Genomic DNA, 24,288 nt, shown 5'->3' with positions numbered 1-24,288 from the left:
TTTGTATTTTTTTTGGGGGGGAGGTGTCTATGTGTATTTCCTATGGGGGGGAGAGAAGTTTGCATCCATTCATAATAAAACATTGCTGTCTTTCATGAGCACCAGTTCCATTATTCAGTTTTTCCCATCGATATGAAAAAAAATAATAGATCATCAACGCATTCTTTTTGAGGCCACCGGAGATACTTGAAAGAACTCCAAAATGCCGAGCGCGCACCAAGCTCCGCACTCTTACTGTTAATTGTGACTTGGAATACCTTTTCTAAGCCCGTAAATCATCTTCATCGGTTTAGAGGTCTATATTATGATCATTAGAATCAATAGAACACCTAATTATTTTGTCCTCTTGACGAACTACATTTCAAGTTTCTAATTGGATTTTTTGTGGGCATAAAACGCTCTCATGTTATTCAATCGGGTGTGTCATTGTTTTTATCATAGAAAAACTCTCAGATAAACAATGATAAGGAAGGGATGCAGGAAGAGAGGACTATTATAGAGGGAAGGGACGGAGAAAGTGGTGGCGCGCACAACAAATTACGTAACAATCAACAGTAAAGTACGCATGCGCATGCCCGCGTTTCCAATGGCAATGTTGCGTAAAGCGTCTTTGGTGCTGGAAGAATGACATAGAGCATGTTGAGTATTTAGTTGTTCCCCGACGACATGGCCTGAGCTCATATGAATAAAATAGCACTGAGAATGGGTAGTGTTCACGGGAAGGCGGGTCCACCTGTTGAATTACAGGGGGTACCGGAGGCATGGGGGAAAGGGACGGTGAAGCGACAAGTTTCCATGGCGGCATCAACAAGTCCAGCGAAGGAGAGAGTTATACCATTAGAGGCGGAGGACATACAAATGTAGGCCATTTCCCTTTGTTTTCCTCCTTCTAAAAGGTGATCTAGTTATTACGTTATTGTGATTATTTTTCTTTATTCATTTCCGCATCTCTCAGAAACCCCCCCCCCAAAAAAAAAAAGAGAGAGAGGAAAGAAATATCTGAAATAGCCCTGACGAAGTCACGTAGACCTAATTATATATATATTTTCTTCAATTCCGTTCTCATTATTTCAATAGAGGTCATTTTCCCAATCATCGTGGAAGGGGGCGTTGTTTGTGTTTCGAGCCAACATCCCTTCTCTTTCCTACCCGGGCTTCGTCCCTGGCGTCTCGTAATTCCCGACCTTTCGTTTGAGGACGCGGAAGCTATTTACAACGGTAGTTGATTTTGGAAGAGACTTTTTGGGCCCGTCGTAAAACTCTAGCCGGCAATGCAAATTGTGTGACATGAGATTTTTTTTTCGTTTCGCATCTGCGACGGAAACGTTCAATATGCGTTTCGTGTGCAAAATTCTGGTTGCTACTATGGTAACAGCGATATATCCGATTGAGGACGACTTTCCAAAGCCACATTTGATTCCTCCTAGAGCTCGAGAGGCCGCCCGGGGGGCCCACTTCCATTGATTAATGGATACCAAGAGCAACCACGCGTAAAAGGGGACAGAGTGGGCAAGTACATTACGTATAGACCTATGTAGCGTTATAAGGGTGTCAAAACGATGTTTAAAATGCTGAAAAAGGGATACTGACATATCCAATACTTGTAGGGTGTCACAATCCAAACACTAATTAAGAGATGCATTTTCATAATATGAAAAAGACTTACTTCCATTGTTTAGGGTGCTTTTCGAAACTCCATTGTCGCGCATGGTATCCACTCATCAATGGAAGTGGTCCCCCCGGAATTTGAATCTAATCCCCATTTCTGGGGAATGTAAAACATAATGCCCCTCACATCGTGTGCTCGAGACATATCGTTTGTGTAGAAGGCGTACACAATAGAACAAAGAAACCCGTTAGCTCAAACCATGGACCCTATAGGGTCCGTGCTTAAACGTATTGTACATGTATATGCTGTGTACAGAAATGGTTTTGGCTAGAGAGGTTGATCTGACCCATGAAATCAATTGCCAGTGATCCACCAATAATCCACATTAAATGCAATATCGATTCGATGGAGTGTAATGATCTATATCTAAGCGTTCATTCAGTAAGTTTTTCCTCATTCAATATGTACTCGATCTGTTTGAAAAACCACTTTCTTATCCATGTCATAATCTATTTTAGGTCCTACATTTCGAATATCTCCAGCCATCAGTCATAATATACATGTATGTATAGTGCGGGTGTCGCGGGAAAGGATTTTGCACACGAAAAGCAGATCTGTAGGGCCTGTAACCCCCCTGTAACACAAAGTTTAGCATTGATCGTACAGCAGTTTTCTACGTTTGATTCTATTGACTATAATGTACAATCAATCTTAAAAATCAAGTGTATGATTAAGCGATAACTTTTGTGTAAGGGGACCCCAAAATTAGCGTCGGTGAAGATTGCGAAAGGTCCCAATTGTCTCAGTAGGGAGTTCTTGCTTCGACGACACACGGCGGATTCAAAAATATTGAAAATGCATTGTCAAATGACATGAACGACAAATAAGTCTTTATCGAAATTGTCAAATCAAAACAGGAGTTTTGTAATGGACTCTGAACAAACGACATAATTTGCAATTGTTTGTCAGCTCCGAACCTGAGGACGAAACTGCTGTTTCCGGTTCACCAATTTTCGAAAAAGACCTCCCAGCTGCTCATTGTCATTTAGCGGAAAATTTTCAATGCATTTATTGTGTTTTTGAATCCGTCGTTTGCCGTGCGTGAAAGCCAAAACTCTCTTGAATCTCGCTCGACGAGTGCAATGACCCGGAATGAACATATATTGCGTCGTTGAATGTTGATTCGCACATGTTACGGTGGTTTACGAGATGATCAATATTTAAAGAAAACGAGTCCACTTTGCCCCCTTGTCATTTCCTCACAAACATTTTAACGTGCTGCAAACATTCACCCGCCGTATTTACGACGTAGCTTAGGTCGACTAAAATTCGTTAGAATTTGATGCGAACGCTCTCTGCATGCAAAGAAGTTACAATTGTCACTTTTCCATTATAATTGCTTCATAATGCATGAAAATTATCAATTTTTGTTTGTTACGGTATTATTTCCGAAATCATAAAACACAGTAAAACGAACAATAACTTAAATATGAATAATAATAGTATAATGCGGTTATTTAAGAACATAACAGCTCTGTTATTCCATGCATGGGCTCAAATTTATGAAGCCAACGGTCGTTCAAACTGATACAAGGATAGATGGAATGTTTCAAAGAACCCCACTTTCTATTCTTTTTTGAAATATATAATACAAAGAAGAATAAACATTGAGTGCAGATTATTTCTACGCATACAGTATATATGTATATGTAAATATATATATATATATATATATATATGTATATATATTGAATTCGAAACATGATATTGCAGTTATAAAATCTGTTTTTTTTCCTATTGACTTTAATAGTAAATGAAAAAAAATGTGGGAGTAATATTTAAAGGTGTGGTTAGAATTACCCATGGGCGGAAATCCCAGGGGGACAGGGGGGTCGCGTCCCCCTACCTAAAATAGTAGGGGGGACACAATATCAATTGTCCCCCTACTAATTTTGGTCTTTTATGATGGAAAGAAATACATCAATAAAAGTCGAAATAATACATGTATTTTGGAGGATAAAAAATGGAAAAAAGGGGGAAAGAAAGAAAAAAGAAGGGGGAAAGGAGGAAAAATAATAGGAGGGAGACGACTGAATAGAATAAGGTCAAGGGAAGACTTGGAAAATGATTTGAAAATATATTATTTCATGCTTGCATAGCCTGTTCAACGAAATACATATCGTGTTTAATAGGCTGATATGTAGCATAAAATATTAAGTTTTGAAATATACAATGCATATTTCAGCTCGAACATCATGCTTTTGTTATTTTGTTTGATTAACAAATTGATTTTTTAAGTGCTCTGTAAATTGTCTGTTTTATTGTGTGAATATCATTTGCAGCTTTTTGCGCTGTGTCCTGGTATTATTTGATTTGCCAAGTAGACCTACATATTGTCTCTGTTTATTCCATAAGATTTTTTTATGTATCAATTCTATAACAAATTACTTAAAATCCCCCTTTTATGACAGTTGGTCAAAAAAATTGTCCGCGGTTTGCGCTGGCATTATTGTTGAAAATATATCAACTCATTAATCCTATTCATGACTAGAAAAGTGCTTAAATATCAATTTTCAGGCCTCAATGTCAACAAATTTTACTCACTCATGCTTATTTACTCAGTCATTATGCTTATAACATTATAAATACGATAGATGAAATTTTCATGAATTCCTAGTAACAAAATTTTCGCTTTTTCAGAATAGGATAGTAATCATTTTCATATGACGACAAAATGTCCTGTGGAGAGTCAGAACCACTTGTCCCGTGGTGTAGTGGTGTGGTGGTTCTGACTCTCGCCTTGTAAACAGAGGGTCGTGTGTTCGAATCCCACCGTGGTCTAGCGTCTTTTGGCAAGGCGTTAATTCACACTTTGCCACTCTCGACCCAGGTGCTAAATGGGTACCCGGTAGGATGCGAAAGATATTGTATGTTTGATTTTGCCAGCGCCATAATGTGGCTGCGACGAATGCAAGGAATGCTCCCCAGGGAGTGGAAATTGTGCACTTTTCGTGCTTGATTGAAATGAATCCAATGACCGGGGTAATAATATGCTGTAACGCACTTTGGGCCATTCTGGGAAAAGCGCTTTATAAAAATTTGCTATTATTATTATTATCATTATTATTATTATTAGGCCAAGAATGTCCAGGTCTCAGGTCAAAATAGTAATAAAAATATCAGCTCGCTTCTCACTCGCATCATTTATCAAGTACTATCCATATCTACTTCACAATTTCCCTACACAGTGCTTTAGATAGTGCTTAAATTCAACCTTTTCATAACAGAATATCAAGTATGTTCCGCTCGCGCTTGCATTACCAATTTTCATGATAAAAATTGAAATATATTCAGAATGCCCAGATTCTGCCTAACTCTAAAAAACGCGCACACATTTTTATTGAGATCTGCAGCTTGATCTTTATTTAGAACGTGCTAAAATTATCCAATTTCAGATCAGAATATAAAAAAAAATTCTGCTCGCGCTTTGCACTCGCATTATTTATGTAGGAAAAGACCTAATTTCCCATCTATTTTCATGATTTACAAAACATGAATAGAGTGTCCCATTTTTAGGTCTGAAATCTCAATTTTTCTGCTCGCGCTTCGCGCTCGCGTTAATTATTTGGTTTTATACCTATACCGATAATTATTACAAATAACGTCAACTTTTTAGGTCGGAATGTCAAAAAAATTCAGCTCGAGCTTCGCGCTCGCATTATTATGCATCGTCTTAATGGCTAACTGCAAAACGTCCTTAACAGGTCCCTTACAGATCAAGTCAGAACCGCTCGCAGTAATTCTACATAAACATTTTGTTCAGGTTCACACATAGGCCTATTGCCCAGAATATTCAATATTCAGGACAAAATTCATGAAATTCGAAAAAAAAAATCAGCTCGCGCTTCGCGCTCGCACTTTTTAAATACGGCTTATGATAATACTACACATTTTAATGTTTTTTTATAAGAATAAAGTTAGAAATTACTGTTAGGACATCGGCGTTTTGCCACCACCCCCAATTTTTCAGGACCAAGAAACAAAAAGAGAAAAGGAAAGCGATAAGGGTGAAATATAAAGCTTATTTTTTCCAGATGTCATGTCAAAATCTATCACAAACTTTGATTTTCGTAATGAACATTTTGAAATTTTTGCTCGCTCGCAACTTCTAATTAATTTAATGTGATACGCCGTGTCAAGCTCCCTCAAAATTTTTGGCTCATTACACCACTGGGGCAACCCCTTCGAACAAACCGGGGAACAAACAAACAAACACACAAAAATCAACTTTGAGCAGCCGATCGGGGAGCATAAGGGTGAAAAAAATTCGCCCCCCATTTGCGGGAGCTCGATCCGCCCCTGGTCCCCCCTACCTTCGGGGAGAGATTTCCGCCCATGGAATTACCCAATACTAAATGATGTTTTAAAAGATGTGATAATAATAGTTTAAATAAATCCACTAGCCCTCTATTCACGATGTCATCGATATCTCCTCTTCAACATAAAAAAACTACACCCCCGCATCCTTACAAACATACAACTCTTCTCATTGGAACTTACAAGAGGATGAAATGCACCAAACACTCAAAACAATCAGACTGTTAATCATATTAATATAATTAATGGCATAATGAGCACAAAACAAAAAAAAATGAAGGGGCCAGATATACCACATCAGGCAAAATTTCTGAAACGTTGCGAGCGAGCAAACATTTCGACATTTTACAGGTGTATTACAATAAAATCCAATTTTATGATAGATTTTGGCATAATATTCAGAAAAAAAATCATCTTTCACACTTCGCTATTTCCTTTTCTTTTCTTTTTTTTGCCATGAAACTTTTCGGGGGCAAGTGCCCCAAGGCCCCTGAATATACCCACCGCCCCCCTCCACTCCTTGCCGTACGCGTACGCTCATCTGGCACAGGGCAGAATTTACCTTAACTTGTGGTTGATTTTAAATTCAGTGTTTGGTCCACCCTCCTTGTAACTTGTTCCAAACCAAGCCACACCAATAGTTTCAAAAATATTTATTATAGTACATAATAATAATAATACATAATACACAACATTTATTATACGCCATCTATCTAGTAAACTATTCCGAGGCGCAGAGGGATGGAGGGAAAATGGGGAGAGAAAGAGAGAAAAAAAACATTAATATACAGTAATCAACAAAAATAAGAAGAAAACAGATAGGATAGTAAACCATTCTAAAAGGATTACAGGTTTATAAGCAAAGTATGAACAAATGAAGATTTTTCAATAAAGAATTATACAATTTAATGACTAACAATGATGCTTAGCTATAATTTTTGTTTTCTTTGATTCTTGGTTTTTCTCTTGGCGATGACTATCATGTCTGATGTCAGCTCATGTCTCTGGATAGACCTGGGCCAATAATACCTCCCAGTCTCTTTAAAACTCCAGTTACAGATTATAAAGCAAAAATTTAATACTTAAGTGCAGTATCTCTAACAAATAATACAGCAGCTTCTGATTTAGATTCAATTTGAGCTAAATTTAGGATAATTTTACTCCATGGAGTTTTGGATCTTTGATATTCTCGAAAATATTCTGATGTATACGCCCCCCCCCCCGAGGGGGTACCCGAGTTATAACACGATGCTTACCTGAAATTCGAAAATGGGGGATGGGGTCTCCCCTTTTCTAGTGAAAACCTTTTTTTCGAAACCAGCACCCCGTATCAAACAAAACGCGTTAACTTTTTTCGAAGAAACCCGAAAGCGAGGGAGCGAAACGACCAAGCTTGTCATTGGGGTGCTTTAAGAAATCTGACTCACAAGTAGCGTGAGGTTTGACCAATGTTAACATTACTGACAAAATTACCAGAAATGATCTTCTTCCATGTTTTACTACTAAGCTATTGTATAGAACATAGTCATGGATTATGGAAATACCAAAATACTAATTACAAACAACAAATTTTCACTGCAAAAACATTCCATGTAGCATACAATATGAAAAACATTATTACATAATAGTCATCCCAAATAATAATAGAATAATAAAATGATGCTTATAGCGCATAATTAATTAAAACTGCTCCATATGTGCTTTACATATTACAGTTCTCCAATATCACAAACCCAATACACTATGACAAAAAATATGTGCGTTTTCAGATATATTGTAAATGATTCTACAGATGTACAAGATCAAAGATGAATTGGTAAACTGTTCAATAATAAAAATTTAAGACCTCAAAATCAAACCTAGCCTCGCCCTATATTGTAACAACTCTGGCTGTATTAAGATCCTTGCACTGGTTGCCGGACAGGTCACGTATCAAGTTCAAGATCATATTACTCTCATTTCAGTGTTTTTGACAAATGGCTCCATCTTAATATCTGTCTGAGCTACTTGTGTACCTGTTCGAAATCTTACATGTAGATCACTTCATAAGGATTTATATAACGTACCTGTTCTTCAGACAAAGTTTTATGGTGAACGGGGATTTGCGCATGCAGCGCCGGAACTCTGGAATAGTATCCCACACAATTTAAGGCAAGTAGATACAATTTAAATCTGCTTTGAAAACATATTTATTTAACTGATGATAAAAAAAAAACATTAAAGCATTGCCAGCAGCTTTGCCTCATCTTTTCTTCTTTAGACCATTGTAAAGTGCAATGTGCTACACAAACACTCTATTATTATTATTATTGTCATATTATAAAGTGTCTTCACCATAACAAAGTCTGTAATGTCATACACAGTTATGATTACATATTATCACATGATACATTCATAAATACAGTAATCTCTTGAGACCCTATATACGATCACCCTCAAATATGTATATTACTTATTTTTATTATCATTAATATTATTATCATTGTTATCATCATCATCACGTGTGAGAATGATTTTGACTCGGGTGCACTCCCTCTGCCCAAAACATGGATTCCTTGTTATATTATGGGCACCGATGATGTCACGTACTGTTGGGATATACAGATAGTGAAAAAGAGTGGGCCTATGACAGATCCTTGCGGAAATCAACAGGCACCATTAACTAGTTTTATCAGCCTATCGATTTCTTACTGTTTGGCTGCACTGCGCCATTAAATATCCTGTAACATTAATCGCAATGGTCGAGAAGGAACCGGAATCTTATTGAAAGAACCAGTCAAAATACATCGGTACACTTTCTGAAAATCGGCATTTTTAAGGCCGTAGATAATGGGGTTCATTGCAGAGTTACTACAAACTATGGAGATACCAACATTAAAAACGAATTGATTAGAACTGTTACTTAAGATGGGATAGGGTAAAAAGCAGCAGAAATATACCAGAGTAACCAGTGCTAGATTCTTTGTAATCTTAATTTCACGAGCTATGAATCTGTTATTAGCGTTCTGAAGTACTTGTCTTGGAGGCGGTACTTGATTCTCTGGTTGTCGTACTGGTGGAGGCTCGTTCCAATTAGCCAGCTCATGAGGCCCCTGAACTTTTGGCGTTGCATTTACAGCTTCACCATCAACAGCAGCAACGACATTTCTTGTGTGTGCTCGGACATGAAGTAGAATTTTAAGGTATGAAAGGGTTATAACCAATATCGACCCGATGACATAAATTCCCTCCACTATATAAAAATAGATGTCATCACTGCTATCCGAATCTAATATGTAGATCTTTGCCACGGGATCGTAAACCATCTCCAATCCTCCAACTTTGTATGTGATAATTGGCAAGGCCCACATGCCAAAAATGGTAGGTGCTATTTTCGGTACCGTAAATAGTTTGTTGAAGACATTCGCAGATTTTGTTATCTTTATAAATCTTGTAAAAGCGATCGCTGTCAAGGTTAACATAGAGGTACAAACGCAACATGCTAAGATTAAGCCACAAAGATTGACGTACCAGCCCGGTAGTGACGGTTGACTGGGTGACACAAGAGCCACAACTTGAAGGGTGATACAAAGACAGGTTATACAATCGCAAATGGCCAGGTTCACCACGAAGATATTGGTTTTAGTTCGGAGCTTGTTTGACAGGAACACTGAGAATATAGTCAAGCAATTGCCGACCAGACCAGCAACGATTACTACGATAAAGAATGACGCAGAGATAATACTCCAAGACGGGTGGACTTGCGTCAATTCTACAGAAGTCATATTTGTTGAATTTCTTGTGCCGTACATGCCTAGGCGGCTAGGTCAGTGGGTCTATTAACAGCGGACGAGGAGTCAAATACTTTTAACGGCAGGTCTTCACTTTTCAGTCAGAACATGTGATTCTACGGCTTCAAAGCGATTCGCTACTGTTTTAAGCGTTCTGACATGGTTGACGTCATCGAGGCGTCAGATGATTACACCATCAGTACTTTTACATGCCATTTCCATGCTTTATATTTAAGAAAATTAAATCGAATTCAAACTATGAAGCGACGGCATTGTCTAGAGGACTCAATTAAAATTTGAGTAGGTTGCAGGCAGTGGCGTAACTACGGGGGGCATTAAATAAAAACGGGAAAAGGAGAAAAAGAGGGAGAAAGGGAAAGAAACGTAGTGGGAAAGAGGAAATTATTGTTAATTATAACGTTATATTATTATGATTATGTTATGTTATATTACATAAATAAATCATAACTTTATGAAACATAATTTGCGCAGGGCCATGTCTTCATTGTTCCTGGTGCTCGCATTGTCTGTTTAAAGGGATGGTCCAGGCTGAAAGTATTTATAGCTTAATAAATAGAGTAGAATTCACTGAACAAAATGCTGAAAAAATCATCAAAATCGGATAACAACAAAGTTATTGAATTTTAAAGTTTAGCAATATTTTGTGAAAACAGTCGTCATGAATATTCATTAGGTGGGCTGATGATGTCACATCCCCACTTGTTCTTTGGAATTTTATTGCATGAAATTAGGTTTATTCGATTTTTTTTCCTCCAAGAACTAGAAAAATTGGATCGGCAACTGATATAGTGCATTAGATATTTATTGCTGCAACTTATTTCATTATAAGGGAGACATATTATTCACACAAGTATGAAATAATGAAAAAATTATGATTTATCTAATAACATAAGAAAACGGAAAGTGGAGATGTGACATCATCAATCCACCTAATGAATATTCATGACGACTGTTTTCACAAAATATTGTTAAACTTTAAACTTCAATAACTTTATTATTTGTTATCCGATTTTGATGAAATGTTCGGCATTTGGCTCAGTGAATTCTACTCTATGTATTACGATTTAAATATTTTCAGCCCGGACCATCCCTTTAACAAGATTTATAATCCTGTTGTACTAAAACCTCCCGTTTTCAAGTCAATATACACCAAATGTATTTTCTTACACTTCGAATTATTATTGCTTTTTGTAGTGACATATACTTTTTTTTCATGACTACTTAAAGTGATTGCCCGATTTTAAGGTCTTAATATAAACCATTTCCTGTCCGTACTTACGTTCGCATTCGTGGATTGGTGACATATGTCTGTTTTTCATGAATTCCTAAAATCAGTCCTTAATATTTCCCTTTTTCTGATCTGAATGTAAAAAAAATTCAGCTTGCTCTTCGCGCTCGCATCATTTGGTTAGTGAAATACGCATGGTCTTCGTGAATTCCTACAAGCAGGCCTTAGAATGCCCCTCTTCAGGTCTGAATTTCCTAAATTTTCAGCTCGCGCTTCGCGCTCGCAATATTTGGTTTGTGAGATGCGTATGATAATCATGATAACAATACTACAAAAAGTGATTCATGTATTTGGATGTAATTCTAACAAAATCAGCATGTACTTGGTAGTCGCATTAGATGACTATGGTGAGACATGTGTACTCTTAATGGATTCCTTTAAAAAAATAGTCCTTATCCATCTTTGTGGTCAATATATACAAAATTTTCAGCTTCCGCTTAGCGCTCGCATCATTTGGTTAGTGAAATACGCATGGTCTTCGTGAATTCCTACAAGCAGTCCTTAGAATGCCCCTCTTCAGGTCTGAATTTCCTAAATGTTCAGCTCGCGTTTCGCGCTCGCGATATTTGATTAGGGAGATGCGTATGTTAATCATGATTACAATGACTACAAGTGCTTAATGTGTTTAGATGCATATTATTCTAACAAAATCAACAAGCTCTTTGCACTCGCATTAGATGTCTATGGTGAGATATGTATACTCTTAATGCATTCCTAAAATATAGTCCTTAAAATGTCCGGTCGGGGTCAATATATACAAAAATTTCAGCTCGCGCTCGCATTGTGTGTTTAGCGAGACAGGTATGTATTATGATTACAAAAATTTGCTTATAATGTCCCTTTTTAGGTCTGAATTTAACAAAAATTCAGCTTGCGCTTCGCGCTCGCATTATGTGATCAGTGAGAGACATATCCGTTTAATGGCACTGTCCTCAAAATGTCTCTATTATGTCAGTATACCTAGCAACTGAGCGCGCTTCGCGCACTCTCTAAGTGACTCAAAATTTTTGCTGGTGCCCCTCCCAATGCCGTGACCCACGGCGCGCTACTGGTTGCAGGGATAATTGTAGGCATTCTATATATAAGCATGATAAGAGTAATTATTCTCTCAGAGCAAGGTCCCCAAGCTCAAAAATAAATTGAGCAACGTGCGAACTTGGTTCACTTCTTATTCTCTGTTTACAAGAAGACCTTTAGTTATTTTATTTTTTTTAGAAATTGACAATTTGTATCTTGTTCTTGGTAAACTTCTTGTTCTTCGCTATATTAAAGCTAGCTATATATACTTCATTAAATAAGTCAGTAGGAGGAAGCAATCCCTGTTTGGAAACATACAGAGGTTAAACATTTAATCTGGAAACTAACTGACTGGAAATATTTTCGTAATTACAAAGAGGACCTATTATGTTTCCTTTTGTTTTTCCCCGATTAGAATATCAAAGATCACCAACCTTCAACGGATTCATATCACATGAAATTTAACATGTATTAATATTCTTTATTTGCAATATAGTACCTCATTCATATTTCTGTATCTTCTGTGACATAACAGTAACATAATGATCAATCATGACTCTAAGTTTATTATTATTATTAATATTTTTATTGTTATTATTATTATTATCATAAATATTATTATTGTTATTATTATCGTTACTATTATCATTATATTATTATCATCATCATCATTGTTATTATTATCATTATCATCATCATCATCATTATTATTATTTTATCATTATCATTATTATCGTTATTTTATAGTTGTCCGGTACTCTTTCAATATTTTCCGTTTAATTGATGTTAACATTATGTTTCCATTATAATTCATAGCGAATCAGTTGAAGAAGAGACAAAGATAAATGCTCCACCAGAAATATCTGAAATTGGCAATTCCAGTGACCCCGGTCCCTCTCATCATTGCGATATTAGTCATACCAATCAACTGAGTCAAGTTAGCAGTGCGAGTCATGCGAGTGCTACGAGTCAAGTTAGTCACGTGACAAGTGGAAATGGAAATGAAATACCGGAAGCCAGCGACACAACAGGTACATTTGAAAGAAAATAAAAGTGCTTTTGAGTGCTAACCATAAAATCACCCTTTTACAATATTTTCCGGCACGCGAGCAATGATTGTAAACTATAAATGACAATGAAGTTAAACATGTAACATCTTGTCAACCTGAATGTGATCTGGACGATATGATTTGTTTTCAAGGTCATTTGATCATGTAGTATTTTTTTTCATCACCATTAAGTAAAAGTTAAGAAGGTTAACAAACTTATGTGCATGTTGTCGAATCCAATAGGCATATACATATTTACAGATTAAAAAAAAATAATTTCTGTTTCGGCTTTGAATTTATATTTCCAGAATTCTGTGACAATGGCATTGTATTAATCAATTGAAGTATCGTACCGTGGCCGAGTTGTCTAAGGCGCCTGGCTATACATGGAAAGTCCGGGTTTCGATCCCGGCCGCGGAATAGTCCAGGATAGGCCCCATAGGAAATTGACCAAACCTTGTTTTTTTTTATATATACAATATTTTTTGATGGTTTCTTGTCAATTCGAGGGTGCTGATTACGAATCTGAATGATGCCACTCGTGTAACCTTGAGCATTTTCCGCAAATTGGCAAAATCCAATATGGCCGCCAAAATATGAAAATTACTCATGAAATTCATAAAATTGTCCGCACATTGGCTGTGAAATGCATGAAATTGTGTGGCAGGAGTGAAATACAATCTTAAAAAATAATTTTTGACAAAATATTTATCTTCCTGATATTCAAAATGGCCGCCATAGGCCATTGTATACACTATTATGTACAATATGAATAGGGAAAACTAATTTTCACAAAAATGAGCACTAAATTGCAAAAATCGCGATGTATGAACGAAGTAATATATGCAAATCATCATTACTAATGAGATATATTACTTATTATGTCAAATATGGGAACATTGCTGTATTTCGATATCTAAAATAGCCGCCACTGGCCCAAAAAGTATTATGTACAATGGCAATGGCCGGGGCCAAAAAAATGAGAAGATTGAGCATTAAAATGCATATTATTAAGATAAACGAGTGGAATACTGACTAAAAACATAGTTGTAAATATGCCATTTATGTGGTAAATGCTGTATTTTGAAATTCAAAATGGCCGCCATAGCCCCTATCTTCATCATGTACAATGCGAATAGAGAAACATAAAATGCATGTAATTGTGATCTATGAGTAAAATATTGTCTGACAACATGTTTTATAGCAAGACATATCATTTCTTTTGTCATGCATGAGATAAATACTGTATTATGAAATTCAAAATGGCCCCTATAGGCCCTAACAGTATTATCTACAATGTGAATTGGGACATATAATTTTGTACGAATTTGGATTTGCTTGACTATGACATCCATATAATCCTGTTGTATGAGTAAAACGTTGTTTGAAAACATTTTTTTAATCATCGCATTTCTTCTTTCATATAAGTGATAAATACTGTATTTTGACATTCAAAATAACCTCTACAAGCCCTAACTAAATTATGTAACATGCGAACAGGGAAACTAATTTTCACAAGAGTGAGAATCATAAAATGCATATAACTGTGATGTATGGGTAAAGATATTGTAACGTGAAACCCCCTAAAACTCCTGGTAAATGCTGCCACCATGCGGGAGATTATACTGAGACCGCAACTCAGAATAATTTGGAATAAATTCCAGTAAATAAAGATATCCACAACACAACTACTCATATTCAAACCTCTCTATCAATTAATGGGGTTCACGGGTAGCCTATCCGAGTTCAATGGCGGGTAAGTTGTCTCCAATATAGAGACGTGCTGCAATCAATCAAATAGATAAACATCAATCAATCAATCAATCATCGTCAACAATCATAAATCACCATAAACCACATGAATGCAAACAATTTACTAAATACCAGACAGAAGGAAATCAGCAGAAAATATTGCGTTAAATTTCCAATAATGCCTCCAAGATGGAAGCTTATTATTATGTAATAAATGATACAACAATCTGATTCTGTACAGATGAATTATTTCTTAACTACGTACATAAATGATCTATATATCTAGGCTCAAATCAAGTACATGTAATATTAAATAATCCTAGCAATGAATGATGACTCATCCGAGAAAAATATATAAACCAATTTATAAAATTGGCATAAAAAGTTGACCAACTAAATTGGTATCTTTTGAAGAAAATAGGCCAAGAATTGGCACATAAAAATTGACCAAATAAATTGGTATCTTTTCATCATACAACTCAATTCTATAATTCTCACTTCAATAAACAAACAAGTCTTTTCTAGGCACTCCTGAAATTATCTAGTTCACTCTGTTCTAACTGCCTGCAGTATTCAATATACCTAGCCCCAGCTCCGTCAACAGACACCGTCAGCAACTGGCCTTGTTGCTCTTTCTCCAAAAAAATACAGTGAAATACTGTCAAGAACAAGTTACACCCCACAGGGAATTTCACTCTCTACCTTTCCTAAGTCTCGTAGAAGTCACTCACTTTGTCGGTGCAAATCTAGAACTTTTAACATTTCTTCTTTATGGCAACTCAGCCGCAAGGCTATACAGCCTCCTGAATGCCACTGTCAAAGAGATAAACTTATAAAAACCACCACCTATGAATGAGAGCAGTCGACTTTACTCCATTCCTATCTCACAATACAACAAGTTCAACATAAAGACAAAGACTATTCCTAAAGACGAAGACTATTCCTATTCAAGCAAAAAAATGATATATTCTGTTTCCATGTACTTACTTATTCTCTTCTAAAATTGAGCCTGTATAATCCTTAATCTAACTGAATACAAAAAACTATATAAAATAATTCTTTAAAAAAAATGTATCAAAAAGAAATAAAACTAAAAACTAACACTAACAAAGGAATGGTGACATTTTAAATAAAATCGAACTTAGGTTACAAAAGCCCTCAACCTTCGCCTCCACACGTTCATGGTGCTTTTCTGTTTAAACGAAACAAATCAATCGATTAATGATAAAATTTCTCGCAAATACTCTCTCTCGTTTATGAAGTCCAAAATAATCATTAAAATCATTAAATGTCTCGGCAAAATTTGTCAATTAATAGGAATATGTCATAAAAGAGAGAATTAATATTCACCTGATTCTTTCTCTTAAACCAACAATGCTCAGTCTCAAATAACGGGAGATCTGTCTGAGATGAATGTCAGCCGACCTTTCCTTCTCATGTAAAATTCAAAAGTGATCAAATATGCGCATTTCAATAACAAAAATAATGTTTTGGTAATAAATAGCGTAAGTAAATAAAACATAACAAATTTGCGCACTTATAATGAATGTCAATGACAAATCATACTGCGCGTAGGGTGTTTCCTTAGATGACGCATCTTATGAAAAATTACACGTACGTAATAAGCGTCATAATACGTCACAAAAGAGTGAAAAGACAGTCAATGGAATTACTGAATTCTTCACACAACCCCCAACTTAATTATTCGCTGTCCCAGCGAACGAGTAAAAAAAAAATGAACATGAAGAATTCGAAAGGGAAAAAAAAAATCAGCACATAATATCAATTAAAAAAAAAAAAAAAAAAAATATATATATATGTAAAGCACATATGGGGTCTCTGTCTCACTACCCCCAACTTAAACATTTGCTGTCCCAGCAAATTTGAATAAATAATATTCAAAATTATTAACACTTCATAAGTGTGTGTATGAAATAATAAAGTTCAGGATAAGAACAGTCTTCCATAATTGAATGGTATATCTTCAACCTGACTTGTAATGTCTTTCTTTATAGATAAGTCTCTCTCTGTTCACAGGTGACTTCTAGTCTGCCGCTGTCATCACGGTTTCGAAAAGAAATTGGACATCTACCAGTCTATTAACTCATCTCATATCTGTAGTTCAGTCCAATCTTGTTCCAGACATCATGAAGTATGACCTGTAAACTGCAAAGTTAATTGCTTGTATGAAATGAATTGTCAAAGTGTTGAATAGCACCCGAGAAAATGTACCTATACTGAAAGTTTTCAGCTGCTATACTAGTACACCATCCATCTCTGGGTTTGTCAAGTCAGATAAGTAGTGGTTGACAGCTTGACCAGTTTATCAAGATGATTTGCAGAACTGTCGCCACATCGTTGTCGATTCGTAGAATTGTCGCCGGATGAGAATAACCTTCAGTCCATCTGAGTATCGGAGATAAAATTCTCGTCACCCCGGTCGTCACCTCACAACGAGAAATATTGCAGCCATGCACGTCTCGCAGGAAGATCGCCAGATGAGCTTCAGATCCCATCTGATCCAAAGTTGAATTCCAAACCTCGTCATCTCAACGAGAACAGTCCATAGACACTCGCGTCGATTCGTAGAAATTCAAATTCTTCAGATCACATCTGAACGTTGAATATAATTCTCGTCATCACTTCATCGAGAATTATTGTCCACAGCCAGTAACGTTGATCAGGATTTACCACTTCAGTGTCACTGCTTTCGGCAATTCACAACAGAAAATCGTGTGTCGTCTCTCCAGGCTGGATCCAATTAGCTTTCTGCCAGTCGTCGTCCGTCTTGGAGTAGATCCCAGCCTCATCAGTTGGAGAGTGAAGTCTTCTGTTCAACCAGAGCATTGCCACAGAGTTTCAGCCATCGGCAACCCTCAGTGGTCCTGTCGTCACCATCGTATAGAAACGTCACAATCGTCCCCAGAATGTCGTCATCAGAGCCAGTACCAGAGTTTCAGCCACCGGCAACCGTCAGTGATCCTGTCGTCATAATCGTATAGAACGTCACCATCGTCCCAAGAATGTCGTCATCAGAGCCAGTACCAGAGTTGATCAGTCTCCAGATAATCAGCATCGATGAGCATTCCTTCAGGGCTCCAGACACCAATAGTGAGATTGTATAAAACATCTCTTCTCCAGGGCCTATAATTTTAGGATCCAAGTTTTGTTTGGAACCAAATTTTGCATGACCTTAAATGTCATAAAATTATGTCACCATTTCCTTTATACCTAATTATTAAGTATCTGAACCATGGTTCATTTTTAAAGAAATGTCTAATGTACTTTTTTTCATAACTCAGCCCGAACGGTCTGGTAACCAAATGTAATACTAGCACCTATTACTGTAATGTAATCTTAGTGAAATACTACATTGCCACTAAAATAAATGCTATAAGAGCTTGTCACCAGCAAATCGAATTCCACCACACCTGCAACCTTCACTGTTGCCTTAATTGACCAACACGCAGCATCACAGCATCCAGCTAGTGCTACAAAAAAATGTCTCCTATACGCATTCAACTTACAAGATAAACTTAGCATTTTGAAAAAAAAAACTCTTGCATCTGAACTACTATAACGTAATTCTATCTCAAAATACTTTTTAGAATAAAACGACTTCTCGTTTGTTTTTTTTACTCAGAATCCCTCACAACTACTCTGAGAATATTGACCATACAATTATCTTTTCACTCGCGGCATCCAACCTGCAAGTGCAAACACCAAGAAAAATGTAACTTAACAACTACATGAAAGCACATCTCAACTATATACCACTCAACGTCGCGGTAATCTTTCGACCGCTCGATACAGCAATCCAACTACACCAGAAAAATGTATGTTTTTTTTATGCAAGAAATACAGACAATCCCACCTGTAAATGCAAACACCATATGTCACAAGTGTAACAACACTGCTACACCAGACAAATGTATTTTTTGTACAGAAAATGCAGACAATCCCACCGCTGCCACCAGAAAAATGTAACGTGAAACCCCCTAAAACTCCTGGTAAATGCTGCCACCATGCGGGAGATTATACTGAGACCGCAACTCAGAATAATTTGGAATAAATTCCAGTAAATAAAGATATCCACAACACAACTACTCATATTCAAACCTCTCTATCAATTAATGGGGTTCACGGGTAGCCTATCCGAGTTCAATGGCGGGTAAGTTGTCTCCAATATAGAGACGTGCTGCAATCAATCAAATAGATAAACATCAATCAATCAATCAATCAATCATCGTCAACAATCATAAATCACCATAAACCACATGAATGCAAACAATTTACTAAATACCAGACAGAAGGAAATCAGCAGAAAATATTGCGTTAAATTTCCAATAATGCCTCCAAGATGGAAGCTTATTATTATGTAATAAATGATACAACAATCTGATTCTGTACAGCTGAATTATTTCTTAACTACGTACATAAATGATCTATATATCTAGGCTCAAATCAAGTACATGTAATATTAAATAATCCTAGCAATGAATGATGACTCATCCGAGAAAAATATATAAACCAATTTATAAAATTGGCATAAAAAGTTGACCAACTAAATTGGTATCTTTTGAAGAAAATAGGCCAAGAATTGGCACATAAAAATTGACCAAATAAATTGGTATCTTTTCATCATACAACTCAATTCTATAATTCTCACTTCAATAAACAAACAAGTCTTTTCTAGGCACTCCTGAAATTATCTAGTTCACTCTGTTCTAACTGCCTGCAGTATTCAATATACCTAGCCCCAGCTCCGTCAACAGACACCGTCAGCAACTGGCCTTGTTGCTCTTTCTCCAAAAAAATACAGTCAAATACTGTCAAGAACAAGTTACACCCCACAGGGAATTTCACTCTCTACCTTTCCTAAGTCTCGTAGAAGTCACTCACTTTGTCGGTGCAAATCTAGAACTTTTAACATTTCTTCTTTATGGCAACTCAGCCGCAAGGCTATACAGCCTCCTGAATGCCACTGTCAAAGAGATAAACTTATAAAAACCACCACCTATGAATGAGAGCAGTCGACTTTACTCCATTCCTATCTCACAATACAACAAGTTCAACATAAAGACAAAGACTATTCCTAAAGACGAAGACTATTCCTATTCAAGCAAAAATGATATATCCTGTTTCCATGTACTTAATTATTCTCTTCTAAAATTGAGCCTGTATAATCCTTAATCTAACTGAATACAAAAAAACTATATAAAATAATTCTTTAAAAAAATGTATCAAAAAGAAATAAAACTAAAAACTAACACTAACAAAGGAATGGTGACATTTTAAATAAAATCGAACTTAGGTTACAAAAGCCCTCAACCTTCGCCTCCACACGTTCATGGTGCTTTTCTGTTTAAACGAAACAAATCAATCGATTAATGATAAAATTTCTCGCAAATACTCTCTCTCGTTTATGAAGTCCAAAATAATCATTAAAATCATTAAATGTCTCGGCAAAATTTGTCAATTAATAGGAATATGTCATAAAAGAGAGAATTAATATTCACCTGATTCTTTCTCTTAAACCAACAATGCTCAGTCTCAAATAACGGGAGATCTGTCTGAGATGAATGTCAGCCGACCTTTCCTTCTCATGTAAAATTCAAAAGTGATCAAATATGCGCATTTCAATAACAAAAATAATGTTTTGGTAATAAATAGCGTAAGTAAATAAAACATAACAAATTTGCGCACTTATAATGAATGTCAATGACAAATCATACTGCGCGTAGGGTGTTTCCTTAGATGACGCATCTTATGAAAAATTACACGTACGTAATAAGCGTCATAATACGTCACAAAAGAGTGAAAAGACAGTCAATGGAATTACTGAATTCTTCACAATATTGTCTTAAACATTATTCTAACTAAATACATCACATATGGGTCGTGGACATGGTGGAGGTAATAAATGGTGTACTTTGAAATCCAAAATGGCTGCCATAGGTCCTAAAAGTATTGTGTACATTGTAACATGGGACATATAATTTTGACAGAATTTGGATTTGCTTGACTCTAAATATTGCATATAATTGTGAATTGTGATGTAAAGGTAAATAATTGTCTAAAATCATGGTTTCTAACTAGATATATCATAATGTTGTGTAATTAAGGTGATAAATGCTGCATTTTTAAATTGAAAATGGCCACCATAGGCACTTATCGTATAATATACCTTTTGGGTGGAGACAAATCATGTTCACAAAAAGGGCATATGGCAGCCATTTTGAATGTTGAAATACAGTATTTATCACCTAAATTACATAAGATATGATATATTTTGTTATAAATAATGTTTTCAGACAACGTTCCACTCATACATTACCATTTGACCAAGCAAAGCCAAATTCTGTTCAAATGATTTGTTCCCATTCATATTGTGTATAATACCGTAAGGGACTGTAGCGGCCATTTTAACTTAAAAATAACCGTATTTATCACCTAACTGGCAGAATAAATGATATATTTTAATAGAAATTATGCTTTCAGACAATATTTTACTCATAGATCACTATTACGTGCATTTATGGTGCTCACTCCTGTGAATATTGGTTTCCCACTTTGCATTGCACATAATACGGTTAATGTCGATGGCGGCCATTTTGAAAGTCGAAATACAATATTTAACACAAACTTAAAACCTGAATGATATATTTCGTAAGAAAATAAGTTTTTAGACAGTATCCAATTAATTTATCACATATATATGCATTTAAGCGCTCAATCTTGTGATTTTTTTCTCTCCCATTTCTCATTTCTGTATAATACTTTTAGGGCCTTTGGCAGCCATTTTGAATATCAGAATACAACATTCACCACATACATGGCATATTAGTAATATATTCCGTTAATAATTATGTTTATAGTCAGTATTCCAACTGTTTAATCTTCATAAAAAGCATTTTAGTGATCACTCTTGAGAATTTTTTGGCCCCCATTGCAATTGTACGCAATACTGTTTGGGCCAGTGGCGGCTATTTTAGATATCAAAATACTGCAATTTTCCCATATATGACATTACAAATGCTATATCTCGTTAGTAATGGTGATTTGCATATATTACTTCGTCCATACATCGCGATTTTTTGCAGTTTAGTGCTCATTTTTGTGAAAATTAGTTTTCCCTATTCATATTGTACATGATAGTGTATACAATGGCCTATGGCGGCCATTTTGAATATCTGGAAAATATTTTTTGTCAAAATTTATTTTTTAAAATTGTATTTCACTCCTGCCACACAATTTCACGCATTTCACAGCCAATGTGCGGACAATTTTATGCTCAAGGTTACACGAGTGGCATCATTCAGATTCGTAATCAGCACCCTCGAATTGACAAGAAACCATAAAAAAATATTGTATATATAAAAAAACAAGGTTATGCCTCTTCTATCCTGGACTAGAACTTATGCCCGTGAGCAAGGCATTTAATCTACAATGCTCTTTTATCCTGCTTTCACTTAAATGGAAATGTTATATATATTATTGGTAACTAGGTTTGCACTTGTTTGAAGAAAAAAACAGAAATAATTTATTCATAACGTCGGGAAATGGTGTAGTAGAAAAGGAATATTAGCATGGTGTTTGGATAGGTAATACTTTTTAATAATAATTTTTATGATCATTAACAGCAGTCAAATATCATTTTCATCTCGGCAAAATGGCCAATTTAAGAATCTCCCCCCCCCCCCAAAAAAAAAAAAAGCCGCGAGTGGACACCTTTTCAAGATTCAAAACTTCTCGCGGAAGATATTGATATCGAGGAAGCTGTAAAAACCACGTTCATTTATTAAATTCCTCATCATGTCACCAATAACTTATTCATAGTCGTAATCAATCTTTGCCTTCTCCTTTTTACTTCTTTTACGATCCGCCTGTTCTTCTTTTTTTTATCAGTTAATTTCCCAGTTGAGCCACTATCTGATGTATCTATCGCACGTCGACGTTCGATGACTGCGGACGTTCCATCAAGGCCCAAGTCCGACCAAAGCAGCAGTTCCTGCAACAGTTCGAAGCTCGGTCCAATGGACTTAGAGCATGTTGATGGAGGGTCGAGTCAAATGTCGGTGACGTCCTATAACCTGATACGAACCATTCGAAGCAGCTGTCGGGCCTCCAAGGGTCTTCTTGATTACTCAGATATGATGTTTAAAGAAATGGTAAGACTCTAGGATTAATGGCAGATATATATCAGATCAGAAGAGTTTTGGATAGTTCATTACTATTATAGCTTCACTTCTAAATTTTGAGTAAATAGACATCTTGAGGTGAGGCAATAAAAACGGGCTTAGAACCCTGTCTAACATTTCTCTTATATGAAAACTAACTTTCACTATTATTCGGAGCTATTGTTTTTGGTTTTTTATTCATAATTCTATAGATTTTCATTGCACATCTCGCTCACTATACAACCACTTGTACCCTTCATTCCCTTTCTCTTCTCTTTCTATCTTATTTTTCAAATCTGTATCATTCAGATTAAGAAGTTGGAACTAATGCACACAAATACACGCATGCGCATTTCGAACGATATAGAGCGCGGGAAAGAGAGGAACGAACAACGATTCACCGACATTTCAAATGAAATCAAAGAGCTGAAGCAGGCTGTCGAAAATCAAAGCAAATTACTTGACAGTCAGAATTTTAATTGGCAGACGGATGGAAATAGTTTCACTCAAACAACGGAATCAGAGAACGCACTGGAAAAGGACGAATCACATGATTGGTCACGTGCGGCAACAAAACTGGTACGCCGCGCAGCTTCCCAAGATGCGGATGCGCAGGATGCCAAGCCGTCGCGGATCCCGGTACCAGTTCGCGTCGAAAGCAAGTATTTGGGTCGTGCAAAGTCGGAAACTGTTGGGAGAACCCGGGACAGATCGGAACGGCAGCAACAAGATGTTAGGCGGAGTGATATTAAAGCACGATGGAGACATCACTACCGCGGCAGTCCACCGAAAGCATATCATACGAAGCAACGCAATAAATCAAAGGAGAGACAAATCAACATACAGGAACATAAAAGGGGACCAAAGCTAGCACAATACCGTCAGAAATAATATCATCAAAGCATGTATAAATTTTAAACTCCAGTTTCATAGCATAAGGTATCATAACTGCCGAAATTCTGCAATCAAGGATTACAATAAACAAGAGTTAATTAATCCTAAGAATGTCATTGACAATGATAGTTATGATTGGTAAAAGATTCAACATGGAGGTTAACATCAAGTATGAAGAAAAAGCTCTTGAGTAATAACTAATTACTGATTACTAACTCTAAGTAGATGGAGTAATCCTGATAATGGAGCTTAAATAAAACTGTTTCGGTTTTGGAAGATCAAAAATAAATATTACTATACAATGATATTTTTCCTGTTTCGAGAAATTCAA

The 24,288-nt window shown here is 36.2% G+C and overlaps 1 protein-coding gene across 1 annotated transcript in view; it reads left to right on the top strand.

Moving 5' to 3' along the window:
- LOC121429678 overlaps nt 1-24,288 on the top strand; it is a 26,058-nt gene extending 1,770 nt beyond the window's left edge. Inside the window, exons 2-4 of the mRNA XM_041627220.1 lie at nt 12,899-13,113; nt 22,792-23,054; nt 23,373-24,288. Of these exons, the coding sequence (XP_041483154.1) occupies nt 12,899-13,113; nt 22,792-23,054; nt 23,373-23,954 (1,060 nt within the window). The 3' untranslated portion in view covers nt 23,955-24,288. The remainder of the gene's footprint in view (nt 1-12,898; nt 13,114-22,791; nt 23,055-23,372) is intronic.

Source organism: Lytechinus variegatus, chromosome 1 (assembly GCF_018143015.1).
Source record: "Lytechinus variegatus isolate NC3 chromosome 1, Lvar_3.0, whole genome shotgun sequence".
In the NCBI taxonomy this organism is placed as follows: Eukaryota; Metazoa; Echinodermata; class Echinoidea; order Temnopleuroida; family Toxopneustidae; genus Lytechinus; species Lytechinus variegatus.
Note: the sequence above shows the minus strand (reverse complement) of the source record. Positions and strands in the feature narration are given on the sequence as shown.